The 21,051-nt window shown below is 47.8% G+C and overlaps 2 protein-coding genes across 2 annotated transcripts in view; both read left to right on the plus strand.

Annotated features, from left to right (window-relative positions):
• The window catches only part of KMT2A (lysine methyltransferase 2A), a 42,031-nt gene extending 22,379 nt beyond the window's left edge, over positions 1-19,652 (plus strand). The window contains 23 exon segments of the mRNA XM_032133663.1: positions 72-256; positions 837-1,010; positions 1,752-1,862; positions 2,113-2,186; positions 2,670-2,863; positions 3,177-3,283; positions 3,427-3,564; positions 4,070-4,228; positions 4,516-4,633; positions 4,713-4,791; positions 5,042-5,202; positions 5,856-6,041; positions 6,661-10,960; positions 11,274-11,354; positions 11,873-11,937; positions 12,322-12,425; positions 12,427-12,493; positions 13,017-13,091; positions 13,349-13,523; positions 13,911-14,018; positions 14,455-14,538; positions 14,866-14,995; positions 15,345-19,652. Of these exon segments, the coding sequence (XP_031989554.1) occupies positions 72-256; positions 837-1,010; positions 1,752-1,862; positions 2,113-2,186; positions 2,670-2,863; positions 3,177-3,283; positions 3,427-3,564; positions 4,070-4,228; positions 4,516-4,633; positions 4,713-4,791; positions 5,042-5,202; positions 5,856-6,041; positions 6,661-10,960; positions 11,274-11,354; positions 11,873-11,937; positions 12,322-12,425; positions 12,427-12,493; positions 13,017-13,091; positions 13,349-13,523; positions 13,911-14,018; positions 14,455-14,538; positions 14,866-14,995; positions 15,345-15,620 (7,151 nt within the window). The 3' untranslated portion in view covers positions 15,621-19,652.
• A 243-nt stretch (positions 19,653-19,895) lies between these two features.
• On the plus strand, positions 19,896-21,037 carry TTC36 (tetratricopeptide repeat domain 36). The gene is made up of 3 exons (XM_032133675.1): positions 19,896-20,040; positions 20,285-20,473; positions 20,544-21,037. Exons 1-3 carry the CDS (start codon positions 19,932-19,934, stop codon positions 20,810-20,812), a joined length of 567 nt encoding a protein of 188 aa, XP_031989566.1. The 5' UTR covers positions 19,896-19,931; the 3' UTR covers positions 20,813-21,037.
• The last annotated feature ends 14 nt before the right edge of the window (positions 21,038-21,051 follow it).

Genomic DNA, 21,051 nt, shown 5'->3' on the forward strand with positions numbered 1-21,051 from the left:
TGCAGGGCAGGGATTTTTCCCTGTATCCTTCAGTAAAGCAGTTCAGATGGTTATCTTGTCTTCGTCTCCAGATGAAATGTATGAGATACTCTCCAACTTGCCCGAGAGTGTTGCGTACACCTGCATTAACTGTACGGAGCAGCATCCTGCAGAATGGCGTCTGGCACTGGAAAAGGAGCTGCAGATTTCCTTGAAGCAGGTTTTAACAGCCCTGTTGAATTCCAGAACTACCAGCCACTTACTGCGGTATCGACAGGTAAGCTGGGGCCTGTTGGTGTTACTCTGACTTGAAGTGTACGTGGAACTCAGTTGAGTTGTTGAGGTGTTGCTGTGCCTCAAACTGCAGAAGTGTCTGCATCGTACTTGGAACAACGTGTGCTGTGATTTATTTCTATTTTTTCTGTCTTTTGTTGATTCCTTTGGAAGCAGAGAAGTGGGTATCTGTGATACAACTTCTGAAGCTGAAAGAAAAATAGGGTAAAGTTCTTCAAGGAATGGGAGGATTTAGCTCTGTGATGGTGAAGGTGCTTTTCTGACTGAAGAACAGGATCTTTGTCTTGAAATAACGCATTCAGAAATAAGACTTCTGAGCAATGAGTCTGATCCTTACGCCTGATGGCTCTGTCCTGCTGTGCACCTTACAGGTCTCAGCAGAAAGCTGGTTAAGAGCTTTTCATTGTTGCCCCTACATTTCGGACAGAAATTCAGAACTCTGGTCTCCTTTCCTTCACATTAGCGAGAATCTTTGGGCCAATAAATGTGCTTGAGAGTGTATCTTCAGGAGTAGCTGCATTTCAGTAGTCAACATCTCTCTGTCTCGTTGCTGGTGTTCACAGGCAGCAAAACCACCTGATTTAAATCCTGAGACAGAAGAGAGTATCCCATCCAGAAGCTCTCCTGAGGGTCCCGATCCTCCTGTTCTAACAGAAGTCAGTAAACAGGAGGAGCAGCAACCTCTGGATCTGGAAGGAGTGAAAAGGAAAATGGATCAAGGAGGTTATACTTCTGTGGTATGTCAAAGTTATCATGTTCCACTCTGTTACTAGACACTGTGAATTGCTTCATCACCTATGGTGTTCATAACTGATGAGTTTAAGCCTTTTCTTTAGGATCAAGGAAGTGGGTTATCATGCTGCTAAAAATCTGGCTGATGCTGGTTAATATTGGTCCAGACACAAGTAATTGATGCTTTTGTGGGGCTCTCTGTAGCCAGCAGTGGTACTTGGTTATACCCCATTTGCTCTTAGTCAGACATTTATGTAGATAAAAGCAGGACAGGTCATTCTGAACATGCAAATTCTGACTGAAGGCCTGGCCAAATAGCCCTGCTGCAGTTGGTTAGCTGGAAACTAAAGCTTCATGGTTCAGTTCTCTTTGCAGAGAGCAGCCTTTTCCTCTTTTTTTCCTACAAAATTTTTAATCTTGGGGAACATTGTATATTGCAAAGTGGTTGGCAAATGTCCTGGCATTTTGATCAAATCCTTGTGAGACAGCTAGTTTAGTGGATTTAAAACCAGTCAGCAGTCAGCTGAAGTGAACAGTTGTGGGTGTAGCAGCTCTGCCAGCCAGTTTACAAATGCAGAGGGCTGCTTGTTTCTTCTCAGCCAAATACCCTTTCTGCTTTTAAGTTGATGCTCTGGTTCAATCTTACAGTTACCTCAAAGTTTACTTGATGCCTTAAAAAATTAGTGGTTGGTATAGCTGTGCAAAAGACAATCCTGTTAATGTGAAGTTTTGTGGATTTCTTACAGTTGGATTTTAGTGATGACATTGTGAAGATAATTCAAGCAGCCATTAATTCTGATGGGGGGCAGCCAGAGATTAAGAAGGCCAACAGCATGGTCAAGTCCTTCTTTATTCGGGTGAGCTGGCCTTCAGTTACTTTGAAATCTGCTTGGTATCCTACCACTGCTTGTTGATGTTGGAGTCCAAAGGGCCACCACATTTAGCCTTGCTTGGGTCTTTCCAGGAATAAAATAATACATTGTCAGAATTGTTAATGTTAATGAAATGTTACTAGTTGTGCATTTACATGTGTATATCTTGGCTGAACGTCTTTGAATTTTTTGGTATGTTGTCCAACTTTTCTCATGGGATGTTGTTTTCCTTTAGCAAATGGAGCGTGTTTTTCCATGGTTCAGTGTAAAAAAGTCCAGATTTTGGGAGCCAAATAAAGTAACAAGCAAGTAAGTAATTGTTCTCTATCTGACTGCAACACCCTGCTGTTTGCCAGCTGGCCAAGCAAAACGTATTGAAAGAGCCTGTTTGTGGGGTTGGAACTTCTGTTTTTCCCTTTTTCTTTTCCTTTTTAGATTTTCCTAAGAAGTTACACAATAATCCCATTCCCGTGTTTTGTACACACTTCCTTGTTTTAAGCAGAGTAACTGAAATTCTTATTTAGAACTAGGTATACTGTGTGTTGGCTTGTCAGTCCTGACCTTCCTTCCCTCTCCTCCTTCTCACACCCCCATTTGGGGTAGCCCTCCTGCATCTGTTACCCTTCAAAGAAGCAGGCAGCCACATCACTAACCTTAAGATGTGACTGGTGGGAGGGCATGCGGGCTGTAGGTAATTAATGGAGTTGTTGCTGGGGGGTGGACGCCAGGTAGGCAGGGCATAAGGTCCCCTGGTGCAGCCAGGTGTGACACTGACTCCTTGCTGCATCTCAGCAGTGGTATGTTGCCGAATGCGGTGCTGCCCCCGTCGCTCGACCATAATTATGCTCAGTGGCAGGAGCGTGAGGAGAACAACCGCACTGAACAGCCCCCTCTGATGAAGAAAATCATTCCAGCTCCAAAACTCAAAGGGCCTGGAGAGCCAGATTCACCAACTCCTCTACATCCTCCTACACCTCCCATCTCTGGTAAGAGAACCAATGTCAAGATTGCCAATCACAAACCCAGAAATGCAGCTGTCTTGGAGACCTCTGTGACCTGAAATCATTCAGAGGCAGTAACATATGAGATGTTTCTGAGCCGAACTTGGACCCAGGAATGCTTTTGCACCCACCTCTTTTCCCCCGGAATGAAGGTTCTGCAGAGGCTGACATCTGCTTTGCTTTCCAAGCTGGCTATTGAAAACTCTTCTACCATGTTCACTTACTGACAATCCCTCCAGATGAATTTTTGCCTCCCTGAATTTCAAGAAAAAATACTGTTCTTTCTTTTAACTCTAAGGCTCTGACGGAAGCAGAGAGGATAGTCCTGAACTGAACCCGCCTCCGGATGTGGAAGACAACAGGCAGTGTGCGTTGTGCCTGAAATATGGTGATGACAGTGCTAACGTGAGTATCTGCCCCATGCCCGTCTCTGTAGGACCCCATTTAAGCAGTGCTGTAGATTTGGTGCTGTGAGTAGGCTGGATGGGTTTTGTGAATTGTTGTGTCTTCTAGAGCATCTGAAAAGAACATTTCCTTCTATTCTTCAGGATGCTGGACGTCTTCTCTATATTGGCCAAAACGAATGGACACATGTGAACTGTGCTTTGTGGTCAGCAGAAGTGTTTGAAGATGATGATGGTTCTCTGAAAAACGTGCACATGGCTGTGATCCGGGGAAAGCAGCTGGTGGGTAGAAGCAAAGAACACTTTGTTGAACTTCACGCTGATTTAGAATCACAAGATGGGAGCCCAGCTAAAAGATGCCTTGTGTGCATTTGTTCTTCTCTGTCCTTTCCTTGCAGTTTTTGTTTAACACTATATATAATAGAACTGACTGAAGGTATTTGGAAAGTTATTTTATCCTTGCTCGGTTCAGAAATATTGTGGAGACCAAGTGGAGCTTGCAAATGTGAGGATTGGATATGAAGCACAAGCAGGAAAGTTTGGGAAAGGCCTGGAAGAACCAGTCCACAAATGAAAAAGTTGTTCCATGTGAGGGATCCTTCTTCCTCTCACCTCCTCCTCCATGTCTCGCTTGTGTGTGTGAGTCACTGTAGTGAAACGGAGTGGCGATGAAGCGGGAGATCAGGCATTACTCTTAACAACTGTCTGTGCCAAAAAAACCCAACTGACAATAGCAATGGTGGTCTGGTTTTAGAAGGGATTAATTTCTTGGTTTTTGTTTTTGCAGCGGTGTGAGTTCTGCCAGAAGTCAGGCGCCACAGTAGGCTGCTGCCTCACTTCCTGTACCAGTAACTATCATTTCATGTGCTCACGAGCCAAGAACTGTGTCTTTCTGGACGATAAGAAAGTTTACTGCCAGAGGCATCGTGACTTGATCAAAGGAGAGGTAAGATTCTTCACTCTCTGCCTCACACTCTGAGGGTGGGGTTAGCCTGTAACTATGAACACTTTTTAGAAGTTCGTGTTGAACGTGTTTCTTGCTAACAAGGGCTGGACCACAGTGCTCTTAAAAAGAAGTCACTAATACAACTGGCCCAGAGAAGTTTGGCAAGTGGTGCTGTGTGGTAGTTCAAAAACCAAAAGACCAAACTGAGCATCAGTTAGGACAAACTGCGTACCATACATGTGGTGGTTCCTTTAATTAACAGGTGGTTTTGTTGGTTCTTGTTCCAGGTGGTTCCTGAGAATGGGTTTGAAGTTCTTAGGAGAGTTTTTGTGGACTTTGAAGGGATCAGTTTGAGAAGAAAATTTCTTAGTGGCTTGGAACCAGAGAACATCCACATGATGATTGGTATGATCTAGTCTCTGGATACTTGATCCACCTTTGGTGCTGGAATCTGGTTCACAGAACTGTTCCTCTCTCTGCTCAGGTTCAATGACGATAGACTGCTTAGGAATTCTGAATGACCTCTCAGACTGTGAAGATAAGTTGTTTCCCATTGGCTATCAGTGAGTATAAGCTGTTTCAAGAGTTGATGTCTTTCATTATATTTCATGTCAAACAAGCACTGAAGTAACATATGGGAAAATTGACTGTAGCTTTTCCTACACTTCTGAGGAATCTCTGATTAAGCTGGGTGTGCAGTGCATTCTGCCAGGAGGGCTTTGGCCAGTGTAGTTTTGAGAAATGGAAAATTTAGAACAGAAATGAGGTTTACTCAGCTGTTGAGTAAATTGGTTTGTTTGAATTATTTTCCAGGTGCTCCAGGGTGTACTGGAGCACAACAGATGCCAGGAAGCGCTGTGTGTATACCTGCAAAATCATGGAGTGCCGGCCTCCGGTCGTAGAACCTGACATCAACAGCACTGTAGAGCATGATGATAATAGAACAATTGCCCATAGCCCAGTTCCCCTTTCAGGTAATCTTTTAAGGACTTCATAGAAGTATATTCTCTGTATGATATTGCCATAGTGCATCTCCTAAACCAAATCTCTTAAATTTGGACTAGAATCCAATTCAGGCTTCCATGTTACAGCATCTTAAGACTTTAAGCTCCTGGATTTACTGCTAACTTTGAAAACTTGAGCCAAACGAACACTGCTACAGGGATGGTTTCTAGTCTACAACTCAGAGAATTTTCTAGTGATCTAAAATTTCAAACTGTATTTGGAGTGTTGGTGTTGGTCTGTAATACGGGAGTTGTTCAATACAATGTTGAGTAGTTATATTGTGCTTCTGTATTTCCAAATTGCTTCCTTGTATCCAAGGGTAAAGCTGTGAAAGATTTTTTAAATGTTTATAGTTGTCGTCATTGTTAACACAGAATCTTAAACTCTATAAATACGTGGTGAAATTTCATGTGTAAGCTGAGCAATTGCTACAAGTATTTGAAAACGTTCTTTCAAGAAGAAACCAGACATTATCTGATGTCAGATCTTTGACTTAGTGTTTATTTAACAAATACCCTGATTCTCCAAGTGGAACATGGTAATAGTATATACTTTATCAGATCATAGCTTTTTAGCGTTCAGTGATGGCTTATACTGTTGTTTCTCTTTTTTTCAACAACAGAAATTCTACCAAAAGACACCCGAAATGCACCTGAAATTGTAAACCCACCATCACCAGATCGTCCCTTGCATTCTCAGACCTCTAGTTCCTGTTACTATCCAGTGGTCTCAAAGGGTCCCAGGATCAGGGCGCCAAGTTACCCATCCGCACAGAGGTCTCCTGGCTCTAGGCCGTTACCCTCTGCAGGTATTTCTAGTCCTGTTGACTTTGATTGAGGTTTGTTTTGGAAGTATTTTTGGTTTAGTTCCTGTCTTTCTTGGCTTCTTTCAGGATGGGGTGTTTAGTTTACTGTTTCTAGAGAAAGCAGTGAAATGGCAATAGTTTGAGGAGGGGAAAGTTCTAACAATACACAGTAGAGATGGCCTGCCAAGAAATGCACAACTGAAACAAACATTCCCTTGGGATGAAGAAGAGGCAGCATTTGGGCCATGTAGTAGTAGTGAGCCAAAAGCGCTGTGATACCAGTTAGGGACTTAATATTTCAGTCAGTACTTTTCCAGAGAGAATTGGAAATCTGGTATTGTAATTCAGCAGCTGTTTCTGACTAATGTTTTCTTTCAAACTAATGTTGAACATACACATCTAAAGTTGAGATAGCAAACCCTGAGATACAAACTTGCTGGATCCTGGTTGATGGTATCAGGTCTTTAACACCTACCCAAAAGTATCAACACCGTGTTGGCATTGTTTGGCCAAAAACTTTTGCTGCGTTTTAATTTCTTGTGTTTTGTATGGAGGAATTGGATGTGCGTTGATTGTGAAGGTTTAAAATCACCTGACAGTCTTTCTTGCCTTTGTTTCTCAGGAAGTCCTACCCCAGTGACCCATGAAATAGTGACAGTAGGAGATCCTTTGCTGTCCTCGGGACTTAAGAGCATTGGTTCTCGGAGACACAGCACCTCTTCTTTGTCACAGCAACAATCAAAACTCCGGATGATTTCCCCTACACGAGCTGGAAACACTTACTCCAGGCACAGTGTGTCTTCAGTTTCCAGCATGGGGGCCTCTTCAGAATATGAACCGACTGCCAAAAGTACTGACCGCTTTGTGGGGTCAGTGTGCACAGGTCCTCCAAGTGCTCCAGTTCAAAGTTGCTCTACCAGTTCAGGCTCCCAGAAAACAGTGGCTACAACTGGAAATAAAACTTACCAGCTGGATGCATCTCAATCTACAGAAGGGAAACATTCCAGCAGTTCAGATTTAATAGCCAAAGGTGCGGCTTCTAAGGGAGAGAAGATGAAAACCTCAAAGGACACAGATTATTCGTCTCATACTTTTGTTTCTGGAGGAAGCTCTAAAGTGTCCACTCAGCCAACAAGTTCATTGGGCACAGAAATGAATGTTAAAATAGGAACCTTTCAAGAGTGTTCAGGATCATTTTCTTCCAAAGAAGCAATACCCTTTCCACCTTTGCATCAGAGAGGCCCAAGGAAAGACAGAGATCAGCACATGGAACCTGTACAGCCAGAGAAAACAGCTGTGGTTGATGAGATGGATGCAAAGGCCTTGAAGGCTGCTGGAGTAAACAATAGATCTCCTGCAGCAAGTGAGCAGGTAGTTACTGCCCCCAGAGACAGGCGTCAGAAAGGCAAAAAGTTAACGAAAGACAGTTTTAAAGAGAAGCATTCCCTGAAATCTCTTACAGAGACAGGTCAAGCAGTGGGCAGCGATGAACTGAAACCAGAATTTGGCAATCAGGGTTTGGCAACTGAACAAATTAGCCCGAGGTTATGTAATAATATTCCTGCTGAAAAGTCTGGTGAGAAGTCTCCACCTTCACAAGGGCCATCTAAAGGGTCTGCAGTGCAGGTTGAAGCAGCCCCTAAGGAATCGCAGGCACCCAGGAAACGCACTGTTAAAGTCACTCTGACTCCTCTCAAGATGGAAAGTGAAAACCAGTCTAAAAATGCACAGCTGGAAAGTGATGCCGAAACTCAGTCTGCAGGGGCAGACCTGGCTGCTCTGGCAGAGCCCTCCTCAGCTTCAGAAAGCCCGGAAGAGAACCCTGTAATTCAGGGAAGTCCAAATGAAGCACCAACACAGGAATCTCAGAATAACACGTACGAAAATTTGCCCATGCAAGATAACAGCTTGATGCTCCAGGATGGCACTAAAGCTCAAGAAGAAGGGTCATACAAGCGGAGGTATCCAAGGAGAAGTGCTCGGGCCAGATCCAATATGTTCTTTGGATTGACTCCTCTGTATGGTGTGAGGTCCTATGGAGAGGAAGACATTCCCTTCTACAGTAACTCAACTGGCAAGAAGCGAGGGAAGCGGTCTGCGGAAGGCCAAGTGGATGGGGCAGATGACTTGAGCACATCAGATGAAGACGACTTATACTACTACAATTTTACAAGGACGGTGGTTTCCTCAAACACAGAGGAGAGGCTCACATCCCATAGCTTATTCAGGGAAGAGGAGCAGTGTGATCTTCCAAAAATCTCACAGCTAGATGGTGTGGATGATGGGACTGAAAGTGATACAAGTGTCACAGCAACAACCAGAAAAGTCAGCCAGGTAACTAAAAGGAGTGGCAAAGAGAATGGGACAGAGACCTTAAAGCTGGATAGAACTGAAGAAGCTGGTGAGAAAGTGCAAGTCACCAAGAGCTCCACTGTCCACAAAACTGACCCCAAGATTGATAACTGCCACCCTGTGAGCAGGGTTAAAGCGCAGAGTCAGGACTCTCTGGAAGCACAGCTGAGCTCATTGGAAACGGGCCGCAGGGCTCACGCAAGCACACCTGCTGACAAGAACTTACTGGACACATTCAACACAGAACTTCTGAAATCTGACTCTGACAATAACAACAGTGATGACTGTGGGAACATACTCCCTTCTGACATCATGGACTTTGTGCTGAAGAACACACCATCTATGCAGGCTTTGGGAGAAAGTCCGGAGTCCTCGTCATCTGAACTCCTGACGCTTGGAGAAGGTTTAGGTCTTGACAGCAACCGTGGCAAGGATATGGGTTTGTTTGAGGTGTTCTCCCAGCAGCTGCCCACCACCGAACCAGTGGACAGCAGTGTCTCTTCCTCCATATCAGCAGAGGAGCAGTTTGAATTGCCACTGGAGCTTCCTTCCGATCTCTCTGTTCTGACCACTCGCAGCCCTACGGTGCCCAGCCAAAATCACAATAGGCTTGCCGTTATCTCGGAGTCTTCACTTTCCTCCTCGGGAGAGAGGTCGATGCTTGCCTTGCCTTCCACAGAGTCTGGAGAGAAGAGAGTGACAGTCACAGAAAAATCTGCCTCAGGGGAAGGTGATGCAGCTCTCTTGAGTCCAGGGGTAGACCCCAGCCCTGAAGGACACATGACTCCCGATCACTTCATCCAGGGTCACATAGATGCAGAGCATATAGCCAGCCCAGCCTGCGGCCCTGTCGAGCAAGGGCATGGCAGCAACCAAGATTTAACAAGAAACAGCGGGACTCCAGGTATCCAGGTGCCAGTATCACCCACTGTTCCCCTCCAGAGCCAGAAGTATGTGCCAAACTCCACAGAGAGTCCTGGCCCCTCGCAGATCTCCAATGCTGCGGTGCAAACGACACCACCCCACCTCAAGCCAGCCGCAGAAAAACTTCTGGTTGTTAATCAAAACATGCAGCCCCTGTATGTCCTCCAAACTCTTCCCAATGGTGTCACCCAAAAGATACAGTTAACACCCTCCGTTAGTTCTGCGCAGAGTGTGATGGAAACCAGCACTTCAGTTCTGGGGCCCATGGGGAGCGGGCTCACACTGACCACAGGATTAAATCCGAGCCTGCCCCCATCTCAGTCGTTATTCCCTCCCACGAGCAAGGGTCTCCTGCCCATGTCCCATCACCAGCATATACATCCCTTCTCCACACCCGCTCAGACAGGCTTCCCACCAAACATCAGCAGTCCTTCACCAGGTCTTCTAATTGGGGTGCAGCCACCCCCTGATCCTCAGCTCTTAGTGTCTGAAGCTAGTCAGAGGACAGACCTTGGTACTGCTGCTTCTACACCAGCTGCTGCCCTGGGCAAGAAACGGCCCATATCTCGTCTGCAGTCACGGAAGAACAAGAAGCTGGCTCCTTCTGGAACCCCTTCTGCTATAGCTCCTTCTGATATGGTCTCCAACATGACCTTAATTAATTTTGCTCCTTCCCAGATTTCTAATCACCCGTTGGATTTGGGAACCATTGCAAATTCAACATCCCATAGAACTGTCCCCAATATTATCAAAAGGTCAAAGTCTGGGGTCATGTATTTTGAGCAAACATCTTTGCTTCCGCAAGGTGGGACCACTACTGCAGTCAGCACATCTCCCAGCATTATTGGTCCAGATGCCAGTCACCTTCCAGCAGGGCCTGTATCAGGCCTAACATCGAGTTCCTCAGTGCTGAATGTCGTGTCCATGCAGGCCACGGCAGCCCCTAGTACTGGTGGGTCCGTTCCTGGTCACGTTTTGGGACAAAGTTCAGTAACGTTAACAAGCCCTGGATTATTGGGGGACCTTGGTTCAATAAGCAACCTCCTGATCAAAGCTAGTCAGCAAAGCCTTGGTCTTCAGGAGCAGCACATGACTTTACCGCCAAGTTCTGGGATGTTTTCACAACTGGGAGCATCTCAAACTCCATCTACAGCAGCCATGACAGCTGCTTCAAGCATATGTGTTCTACCCTCAGCACAGACAATGGGCATGACAGTCGCTCCATCCTCTGCTGACCCAGAGGGCTCGTACCAGCTTCAGCACATGACACAGCTCTTAGCCAACAAAACCGGGGTTGCATCCTCCCAGCTGGACCTTAGCACGGTTCCGGCAACGACGCAGTTGTCAAGCTTTCCACAGCTGGTTGATGTTCCAAACAATACCGGACTCGAACAGAGCAAGGCTTCCTCGTCAGTGATGCATGCCAGCTCAGCATCTCCAGGAGGCTCCCCATCACCTGGTCAGCAGTCTGCGAGTAGCTCTGTGCTGGGTGCCACAAAAATGAAGCCAAAAATCAAACGCATCCAGCCATTGTTAGACAAAGGGAATGGAAAGAAGCACAAAACTTCTCACATGTGGGCTGGTTCTTCTGAAGCTCATGTTCCTGACAAAGGGGCTGTTGCTGTACCCCAGGTCTCAGCTACAGGGTAAGAGGAGAGTTTGGTTTTGCTCATTCCTGAGGTGTTTTGTAACAGTATGAGAGAATCTTGCACTAGTTTCTCCAGCAAGTTGTGCAAGTCAAGGCAAATTGTGAAGTGCAACTTTTGATTCTGATGCGGTGCTGGAAGTGTGATCTGGTTCTCTGTATCTTAGGAACTGTTGTTGCTACTTGTGCAATTCTGCAGAACTGCCGAGTCCGTCGTGGCAATCCCCAGTGGATCCATTCCTGCTTTCCAGTCTCATTCATGGCACACACGGGTTGGCAGATATTTTGAATGTTCCCAAATCTTTTTGTTCCAGGACTCTTGCTGTGAAGGCAGATGCGCAGGATGCAGCCAGCGTAGATCAGCTGTTGCAGAAGCCACGGGGGCAGTCTGCAGGGTAAGAGATGAACAGACCTTTCTATGTGATTCTGCTCGCTTGAGCTGAAGGGCATTTGTATGGAGAATGTGGGAAGTCTGGCATTCCTAGTTAAAATGCCTGGGGAGATTTCAGTGGGGAATGTACGGTCACATTTAGACGAAATATGGAAGCATTTTGCATTAAGCTGTGTGTAGTTGTGGGAATCTCAGTGTCCGCTGACGAGATGCGCGTTCAGCAGTGTCTGACTGTTGGCCTACACCTTATTCCTGAGTGGGGGTGACACAGAGAGCGGGTCACTGGCTGTGTGAAATGAGGCTGCTGCCCACAGACTGATAGAGGCTGCAAACAGAAATGCTGTTGAGTAGAATCTTTTGTTTGTTCGTTTCCAACTGAACTGATGTCAGAACATTTGATCTGGAAAAGGTTCTTGTATCTGTCTAGTTCTCAAGTTTTCATGGACTACTGCTCAGGGTCGGTGAGGAAATGAGGCAGGTTGTTAGCTATTTTTCCCCATGTTCTCCTCCTTCCCTCCCAAGGCAACCAGCTGTGGTCCCAGAACCTCAATCAACACAGAACTCAATAAATGAGCAAGAAAATGCAGGTATGTCACTTCTTCAAAAACAATCTAGTCTTGGAATTCTCCAGGACTGGGAAGGTGATGTTCGAAGATTTGATTTTTATGTTAGTCATTCTGTCAGGAAAAGGCTCAGAGCTATTAGTTTGTGTTCCCTTGCTATAAGGGGAGGAAAGATTTGTTTGCTATTTGTAGATCTTGGACAAATAGTTTTGTCTCTGTTTTTAGTTTGTGAGAATTTCAGCACTTGAGATTTCACATTCTTACTGCAACGGTCTGTAGCATTTTTTTCTTGGCTGGATTTGCTGGTGAAAAGGCAAGTCAGTAAGTTATTTTCAGTCGTGGGACACCAGGTGTAAAAAGCATTGTTCTTTCCAATTCCCATCTTCGTGCTGGCTTCTGTCTTCCTAGGCTCAAAAGCTCTCGAGGAGGAAGAGAGCACTTTCAGCTCCCCTCTTATGTTTTGGCTTCAGCAAGAACAAAAGAGGAAAGAGTGTCTTGGTGAGAAGAAACCAAAAAAAAGGTTTGGTTTTTGAGATCTCTAGTGATGATGGCTTTCAGATCTGCGCAGAAAGCATTGAAGGTGAGAACCGTGCAGTATTGGTTGTACTGGTTTTACCTGTCCTTACTAGAAGTAAAATTATTACTTCTGAGAACCTCTTATTTGCTTTATTTATAGATTTTAAAAAAGAGAGAGAGAAATCTCTTGTTTTGCAGCCCTAGAACAATCCTAGTTCCTGATAATGCCTGGATTCTATTCTTTTTCTTCTTTTTTTGCAACATATATTATTCAGTGGAATGTATATCACTGACCCATTTTGTTTTATCAATTGACCAATGATGTTGAACCATAGTTTGTCAAGAAATAGGCAATGTGGATCACACAGTGGAGTATTGGGTGTCCAGACTTTTTAATTGCTGAATACCCTGCCTTCCCTTATGCCAATGTGACTTTTCAAGAGAATTAAAGCAACTGGATCCAAGGATCTTAATTTATGGCCTATGGAAAGTTGCAAACTTCATATTCTCCAATTAGTTTGTTTAAATATGAGTATCCCAGCACTTGGATACCCTGTCACCGTTTGTCACCTGTGTGTGTGCTGCAGATGCCTGGAAGTCGCTGACTGACAAGGTGCAAGAGGCCCGTTCCAACGCCCGCCTGAAGCAGCTGTCCTTTGCAGGTAACACCCTCCGCTGAACGCAGGAGAGCAAACAGATCTTTCTGTGAGGGTCTTAGAGTCTTAATAGTTCCAGTTAACCTGCTGCGTGCTTTATGGAGGGTAATGGAAGGATTAGAAACTCTCGCATAGAATGCAATAGCTAATACAGAGCTGCTGTGACAGCAGTGTGGTGTCCCAGCTCTTTGTGACAAGCTGCTGTATCTTCCTGCTCTAAGTCTGCACTGATAGTGTTTGTTGTGCTCTATTTCTTGTTCCAGGTGTGAATGGTTTGAGGATGTTGGGGATTATCCATGATACTGTTGTGTTCCTGATTGAGCAACTGTATGGAGCGAAGCACTGCCACAACTACAAGTTCAGATTTCACAAGCCAGAGGAGGCCAATGAACCTCCTTTGAACCCACATGGCTCTGCTCGGGCCGAAGTCCACCTGAGGCAAGTGTGAGCCTTGTTGGTATTGGGGTTAACAGCCCTTTGGCTCTATAACTAATGCTGTGGCAGGACAGAAGCAACAAATCTCAGCAGCACTAAAGCTCTCAGTTAAATGTTAACAGCTGGCACATGAAAATCAACCATTTGGCATCTTCGAAGTCTGCGCATTGTCCTGTGCCACTTTGTGGCCCTTGGCTTAACAAAGCTTTCCTGGCTGGGGCTATTACAGGAGGTTGTCAGAACCTGCTGTGCCTACCCTGATGTGCAGGGGCTGTAAGAGAGGACAGAGTAGGCAAGGTGTGAGGCAGTAAACACATCAGACTGTTGTGGCAACCACATGTTTATTTTCAGACAGTAAAACAAACTCCCTTTGGTCTCTCTAAATTGCAGGAAATCTGCATTTGATATGTTTAATTTCTTGGCTTCTAAACACCGACAGCCACCAGAATACAACCCGCATGACGAGGAAGAGGAAGAAGTGCAGCTGAAATCAGCCCGGTACGCAGCAGGGCGTAAAGGTTCAAAGGGGAAAATAGTGTTGGGGTGTTAAAACGAGCAGATTTGGCTCAGGTAAGGGTTGCGTGCTTTGAGGGGTGTGTAAACCTTGAAAGCTGCCAAGCACTGCCAGACATAGAGGTGACTCCTGCAATAACAAGAGAGGTGACAGCTGAAGGTGACCGCCAGACCAGTCTGCCTTCAAATGCTTCTTTTCCTTGCTAATGTAAAACAATCTGATGAGAATTTGAGGAGGAAAGGGAGGAAATGATCCTTTTACATATATGTATATGAAAACACTGCATTAATTTTGATTGTGTTCTCTGTAGGCTGCAGTGTCACAGTGTATAAATTACTCCATCTTGGAAAGTGCCCCAGTTAATAGATGGCACAGAGTCTCAAATGCAGGTCGTCACTTAGCAGTGCCTCTTTGTTCTAGGAGAGCGACCAGTATGGATCTGCCAATGCCCATGCGCTTCCGGCACTTGAAGAAGACCTCGAAGGAGGCAGTTGGTGTCTACAGGTACGGTTTTGCTCTGGTACCATTGCCTATAGGATAGGGGAAGGTGGAAACTGGCAACCCTCTGTGAAGCCAGACTGCAAAATTGAGGGGAAAAAGCAGGCTTGGGGCTTTTTCCTTCTTCCTTCTCCCTGGATTTACCTTGGCAATAGCTCAGATGTGGGCAGAGTGACCTGCTGGTGTTCTTGTTAGTGTTCCCTTAGAGAAGGGTTAACAGTACCACGGTGGTCCTTGTCACAAATAGCCTGCTTTCTGCAGCCTTTGCAATCTGATGCTCTTGGGTTTTGCTTGTCTCATTTGAAATTATTCACTTTTCTTGTTGCATTTTAGGTCTCCTATCCATGGCCGGGGTCTGTTCTGCAAAAGGAACATCGATGCAGGTGAGATGGTGATAGAATATTCAGGCAATGTCATTCGCTCCATCCTCACTGACAAACGAGAGAAATACTACGACAGTAAGGTGAGTTTTGGGCTTTTGTAGATGTTCTTAAAGAGTTTGGGAGAGCTAGAAAGTGGCTGTGAAGGTAGGACAGGCCTGTATGAAAATTCTGTTGGGAACATCACAAATTGGGATGACAAATTTGGGCTATTTTCATTTTTGCTGGAGCTTTAGAGGCACTTCTCATTTCCTTCTGTGGTCTGGGCAGGGTCTCAAATTAGTCTCAGTGAATGTGGGCATGAAAGGATTCAGGCAGGAGTGTGTGAGGCCTGGTGGAGAGAGGCTGCAGAGCTCCCTCGGAGCTGGGCTGTCTGCTGGGGTGGCTGTGCTGCCCTGCCTGCGCTAACACTCCTCTGTCCTCCCTGCACAGGGCATCGGGTGCTACATGTTCCGCATTGATGACTCTGAAGTGGTGGATGCCACCATGCACGGGAATGCGGCCCGCTTCATCAACCACTCCTGCGAGCCCAACTGCTACTCCCGGGTCATCAACATCGATGGCCAGAAACACATTGTCATCTTTGCCATGCGCAAAATCTACAGAGGGGAAGAGCTCACCTATGACTACAAGTTCCCCATTGAAGACGCCAGCAACAAACTGCCCTGTAACTGCGGTGCCAAGAAATGTAGGAAGTTTTTAAACTAGAACTTCCATCAGCTGCAAGTGAGCCCTGCAGGGCCTGGGATGAACCAAAGCTTTGAGTGAGCCCCTCCCTGGCTGCTCGGATGGGACAGAGAGGCCAGAAGCAGGAGTGAAGATGGGCTGGGCTCAGGGACCTGAGACTGGCGGCTGTGTTTGTCCGAGTCCACATCTTCATGTCTCGCATGTGCACACTCACCCTTGTGAGAGACATGGGCGGCTGCAGAAGATCCTCAGCGTGGTTATGTTTTTGCTATTCTCATTTCCCCCTGCCCCCATATTTGTTTCTCAGCGTGGGGCTAATGAGTGGGAGGGGGGGGGAGGTCACCCCAGGCCCAGGCACGGGGCAGCAGTCATGGGTTGTGTCCCTCTCTGTCTCCTGGCTCAAAGCTCTGCTTCCGAGGGCTGAGTCGGTGGTTGGGTAGCGCAGTATTTGAGCTTGCCTCCTGGGGAGAAGAGCTGTGCTTCACCAATGACCCCCTGGAACTGCATGTCTGCAAAACACTATGTGGGAGTGGGAGTAGGTGTGCTGCCTGCGCAGGGCTCTGTGGCGCAGGGGGCTGGCTTGGCTGCTCATGAGGAGAGTGGAACAGAGCAGCCCACAACTAGACACAAGAAGAGTTCTGCTGGCATCTTGCTCTGAAATCCCTGCCTGAGAGTAGGGGAACTCCTGGCATTCTTTGGCGAGAGGGCTTGTGCCAACAGTTGGGGCACTGTAAGTCTTTGCCAGCAAAGGCTCCCGTTTACCAACGCCCTCCCTCTGTAGCCATGTGGGAGGGAAGTGATCCTCTGGGTCCTGTCTCCAGTAGCTGGCTTCCCCCTCTGCCCAGTGAGCTGCTGGCGCAGCCAGCCAGTGGTGTCCCAAGGAACCGGGCAGAAGTGTCTAGGGAGAGAGGGGGAGTGCGAGCCAGCCTCAGCCTTGGCTGCACACTGTTGCAGAGCAGGAACTAGGGAGGACTGGTGTGGAGGCATCCGCTCTGCTCCGCCGTGCCACAGTGTCCGAAGGCTGTGGGAGGCAGGCAGGAGAGTGACCCTGCAGGCTGGTGCCTGTCATGGTCAGTCGTCTGGGTGTAGTCATGTTGCATTCCCCAGAAGACACAGCAAGGGCACCAAAACAGAGCCAAAGTTCTCTGCAAAGGCAAGGCCAAGCACCAGCCGGCCTCGTCCGCCCAGCATCCCCTAACTTACAGGAAATGCGTGAGGCATTGGCGCAGTGGACGAGGAACCAGGCCAGGTCTGAGCAAGTTGAGGGACACCACCGTCCTGGTTGGAGCAGTGTGAGTCCTCCTTCCCATGGGGTCTGCCCTGTGCCTCAGAGCAAAACCAGAGAGAGAGGTGAGAGACCCAAGCCTGACAGTGACAACATTGGATTCTGCTCTGTTCTGTTTACAGTTTAGTATTTAAGGTTTTATAAATGTAAATATATTTTGTATATTTTTCTATGAGAAGCACTTCATAGGGGAAAGCACTTATGACGAGGCTTTTTACAGTGGTATTATCCTAATTTAAGAGAATCTCTTTTTAATGATTTTTTTTATTTTCATAGGACGGTTCTAGGAAATACCTGGCTGGACACAGTCTGAGCCTTTCTCCAGTGGGGGAGTTGCTTTAGTTTTGTTTTCTACTCTTGTTCTGCCTTTTTGACTTCAGTAACTGTCTCCAGGAGGGTTGGCTGGACCTTAAATTGTATTTGCCCGTAAGGACAGGGGCAGGAGGGAGAGCTGCCCAGCATGGTATGAGTTTGGCTCTGTGGGAGGAGAATGTGTGACTCGGGCAGAAAGTTTCATTCTGCCTTGCCTGCACTGGCATCCTGCAAGGGTTTAAAAAGGAAAAACAAGATAGGATGAGACCTGATCCTCGATACCTCTGCTGCGAGGCCAGTCTGAGACACGCACCTCCTCCCACAGTCTATCCCCCAAAGGCAGATGGGTTTTTCTGCGTAGAAAGGAAAGCAGAAAGCACCCTTGCTTTTCTGAGTTTTCCTTTTGGTTAGGTTGCAGTTGATACGGGAGCCTCTCTTCCTGGAGCCGACATATCCGAGGGCTGCTCTGAACTGGCACCAGCAGTTGGTGGGGAAGGGACTGGGAGTGCCTGCTGACTCCCCAGGTCTCTCAGAGGGGCATCCCCAATCCACACCTCTCTGGTCTTGAGACTTCTTCCTCTGCCCTGAGAAGGAAAAGCAGCGCTCGGGAGGTTCGGAACCTGCCGATTTCCTTTTGTTATTGCACTGTGTGAGGATTATTTGTGGGTAACTGTTGAAAACGAAGTCACATTGACGCTGCATTTGTTACTGAGATGATTTGATGCACTGACAGTTTGGGAACGCACATACCTTGGGGAGCCCAGAGAGTGCCCACCTGGGGGATCTCGGCCCCGGGCACAGCTGCTCTTGGCCCTTTTCCTTCCATTTCTGATGCAGGGTGGGGGTACAGCCCTCGCCATGGCAAAGCCCCTGAGTTTATCCCAGAGCTCCGCTACGCCGTGCTTTCTCACCCCTGCGCTGCTGCCGCCTCCCGATTTCCTGGCTGCGGGAGGAGGCTCCACTGGGAAGCGCTGCCCAGAGCCACCCCCCATGGGGAGAAGTGGGAAGGAGGGTCGGGGGGAGCGCTGTGTCTCAGGAGTCCCCCAGGATCCAAGTGCCAGGCAACCTCCTCCCGCCGGGACCAGCCGAGCCGGCGGGCTGCCTGCTTTGCTGCTATTCCCGTTGCGGCTGCCTTGGCAGGAGCCGCTGTGGCCAGTGAAACTGTCTGTGTACCCCCAGGGAGCTGCGCCCGCCATGGCCAGCCTGGGCCCGTGGGGCAAGTGGCAGCAGGGCTGGGGCAACCAGGGCAGCTGAGCCCGCCCATCCTCAGCCTGGGCTGGCCAGGAGCACCCAGCTCCCCGTGTATGAATGTATATTTTCTAAGGACTGACGCAGATCATGGTATCTGAAAATACTAAAAAAGGAACCTTAGGGCGTTTTTGGTTTTTTTTGTACAAACCGACATGTTTTTTTTAAAGGAGAAGCGGGTCATTGCAAAGGGCTGGGTATCTTTTCTTTCTGGTTTTCTTTCATTTCAAAGCAATACCGGGTTCTTCAACAGGACGGTCTGTGCAGAATCATGCCATTCACCCATACACTGGTCCACTCCCGACACCTGCAAATTTTTTTATAACTATAAATACAATATATATAGGAACTAATATAGTAATGCACCGTGTAATGAAGCCTAGTTCAGTATCGGTTCATGGCTTTTAATTCTCTTAACACTATAGATAAGGATTGTGTTACAGTTGCTCACGGCTCCGGGAAGGCCTTGCTGCACATTCCCACCGGCAGCCAGGGCCGGGAGCTGGGAGCGGGCGGCTCGGCCTTTCCTGGCCCTTCTTGTTACAGTCAGTACTTGTACAACTTGGTTTCTTCCTTTCCTTCCTCTCATTTTGGTTATGAATGTTGGGGTACCACCTACATATAGGGAAAAATGTGCTCTGTGCTTTCCTGGTATCTTTTTAACAAGGTACAGTAGCTTTGTCTATCAGCCGAGAACTATACTTGTGGTGTTTCTTTTATTGAACTTACAGTCTCTTTAGTAACTACAGGTAGGTGAATAATTGTTTCAAAAAAAAAAAAAAAGGAAAAAAAAAAAAAGCTCTGCAAAGGCAAGGTTATGTTCTAGAAATACATTTCTTGACAACTTATCATGTATAACAAAACCTTTTTTTTCTTGTGTTCTTCCAATCTTCTGGCTGTTTGGGTTTTTTTGTTGTTTTGTTTGGTTTGTTTGTTTTTTTTTTTTTTTTAAGAGGAAATGTGTCTAAAGTACATCAGTGTTAACTCCCTGCCACAGGGAAGAAGGAAATACTTTAATAGTTAAAAAAAATGCTGAAAGCTCTGCAAAAGACTGAATGTAAAAATAAAAAGTGTACATAGTTGTAAAAAAAAAAACCAAAAAAAAAAAAACAAAAAAAAAAAAAGGAGTTTTTAAACATGTTTATTTTCTATGCACTTTTTTTTATTTAAGTGATAGTTTAATTAATAAACATGTCAAGTTTATTGCTGCAGAGGGCTCTCTCCATTTCTTCTTGAGAACTGAAGAGCTGCTGTTTCTCCAGGACACTCACAAGGCATGGGATCCCCTGACCAGCACCAAGGACTGCACAGGGTGTTCAGTGAGGAGCCCTCGGCTCGAGTGTGTGTGGGTCACCTTGGGCCACTGTCTGGGGGCACTGGCCAGGTGGTGGGGCCTCACACCCAGGCTGCGATAGGATGAGACAGGGTGAACATTAACCGGGCCGTGGCAGCCTGCTTGTGCCTGCAGCCCTCTCACAGAGAGCACCATGGCCACGGCGAATGACAGGGCTGTCCTGCAGACCATCTTTAACCCCAGCACCCCTTTTGGGGATATCCCAGGGTTGGATGAGGAGGAGGACGATGTCCAGGATGAAGGTCAGTGACGCTGCACCAGGTTCTCGTTGGAATTGGCAGCAGGGTCCCCATGGGGCAAGCAGGCAGGCAGGGAAGGCGGCTCTGCAGGCTGGGAGCAGTGCCTGCTTGAGGCTGGACATGGGCACCCTGCCTGTGTCTGTTCCCTTCCTGGACAGGGAGTGTAGGGTTGCAGTGGGACTGAGCCTCGTGGGGTGTCCTGGTGCCACCGCTTCCCAGTCAAGGTCTCCCCTTTACACTGCAATAGTGGAAGCTTTTCCGTTGGAGCTGCTGGATCAAGTCCGGGAGCTGGAGCTGCAGGGGGTTTCTGCGGCTGAGTCAGGAGACATAAGCACGGCCCTGGAGCGGTTCAATGAGGCCATTCGCCTGCTTCCTGAGCGCGCCTCGGGCTACAATAACCGGGCCCAAGCCCTACGCCTGCGCGGGGACGTGGCAGGTGAGCAGCGCAGGTGCGGGTGGTCCCCTGGTACCCCCCAGCCCCCACCAATGCCTCCCCTCGTTGCCAGGGGCCCTGCAGGACCTGGACGCCGCCATCCGCCTGAGCCGCGGCCGCGGCCGTGCCGCCTGCCAGAGCTTCGTGCAGCGCGGCCTCATCCGCCGACTGCAAGCGCGGGACGAGGAGGCCCGGCGGGACTGGGAGCGCGCAGCGCGCTTGGGCAGCGCCTTCGGCCGACAGCAGCTCGTGCTTCTCAACCCCTACTCTGCGCTCTGCAACCAGATGCTCTGCGAGATGCTCGGTCGGCTGCGCAACCCCGACGGCACTGGAAGCGACTGAGACGGGCAGGACATGGGCCAGGCAGCGAGTGGGCTGGGTAGAGCCGTGCTCCTGAGGTGGCCCAGGCAGACATGTCCTGGCGGCCGGAGAAGGTCCACCTCAGGTGCCAGACCTCCTGTTCCTCCTCCTCCTGGCTAACAGCCAGGGACTGGGAAGTACCAAAGCACCTTGCTGCGTTTGTCTCGCTCTGCTCCACCCCCAATAAACCTCCCTCTGTTTCCAGCACCTGGGCTCTGCTT

This window comes from Corvus moneduloides, chromosome 25 (genome assembly GCF_009650955.1).
Source record: "Corvus moneduloides isolate bCorMon1 chromosome 25, bCorMon1.pri, whole genome shotgun sequence".
Lineage (NCBI taxonomy): Eukaryota > Metazoa > Chordata > Aves > Passeriformes > Corvidae > Corvus > Corvus moneduloides.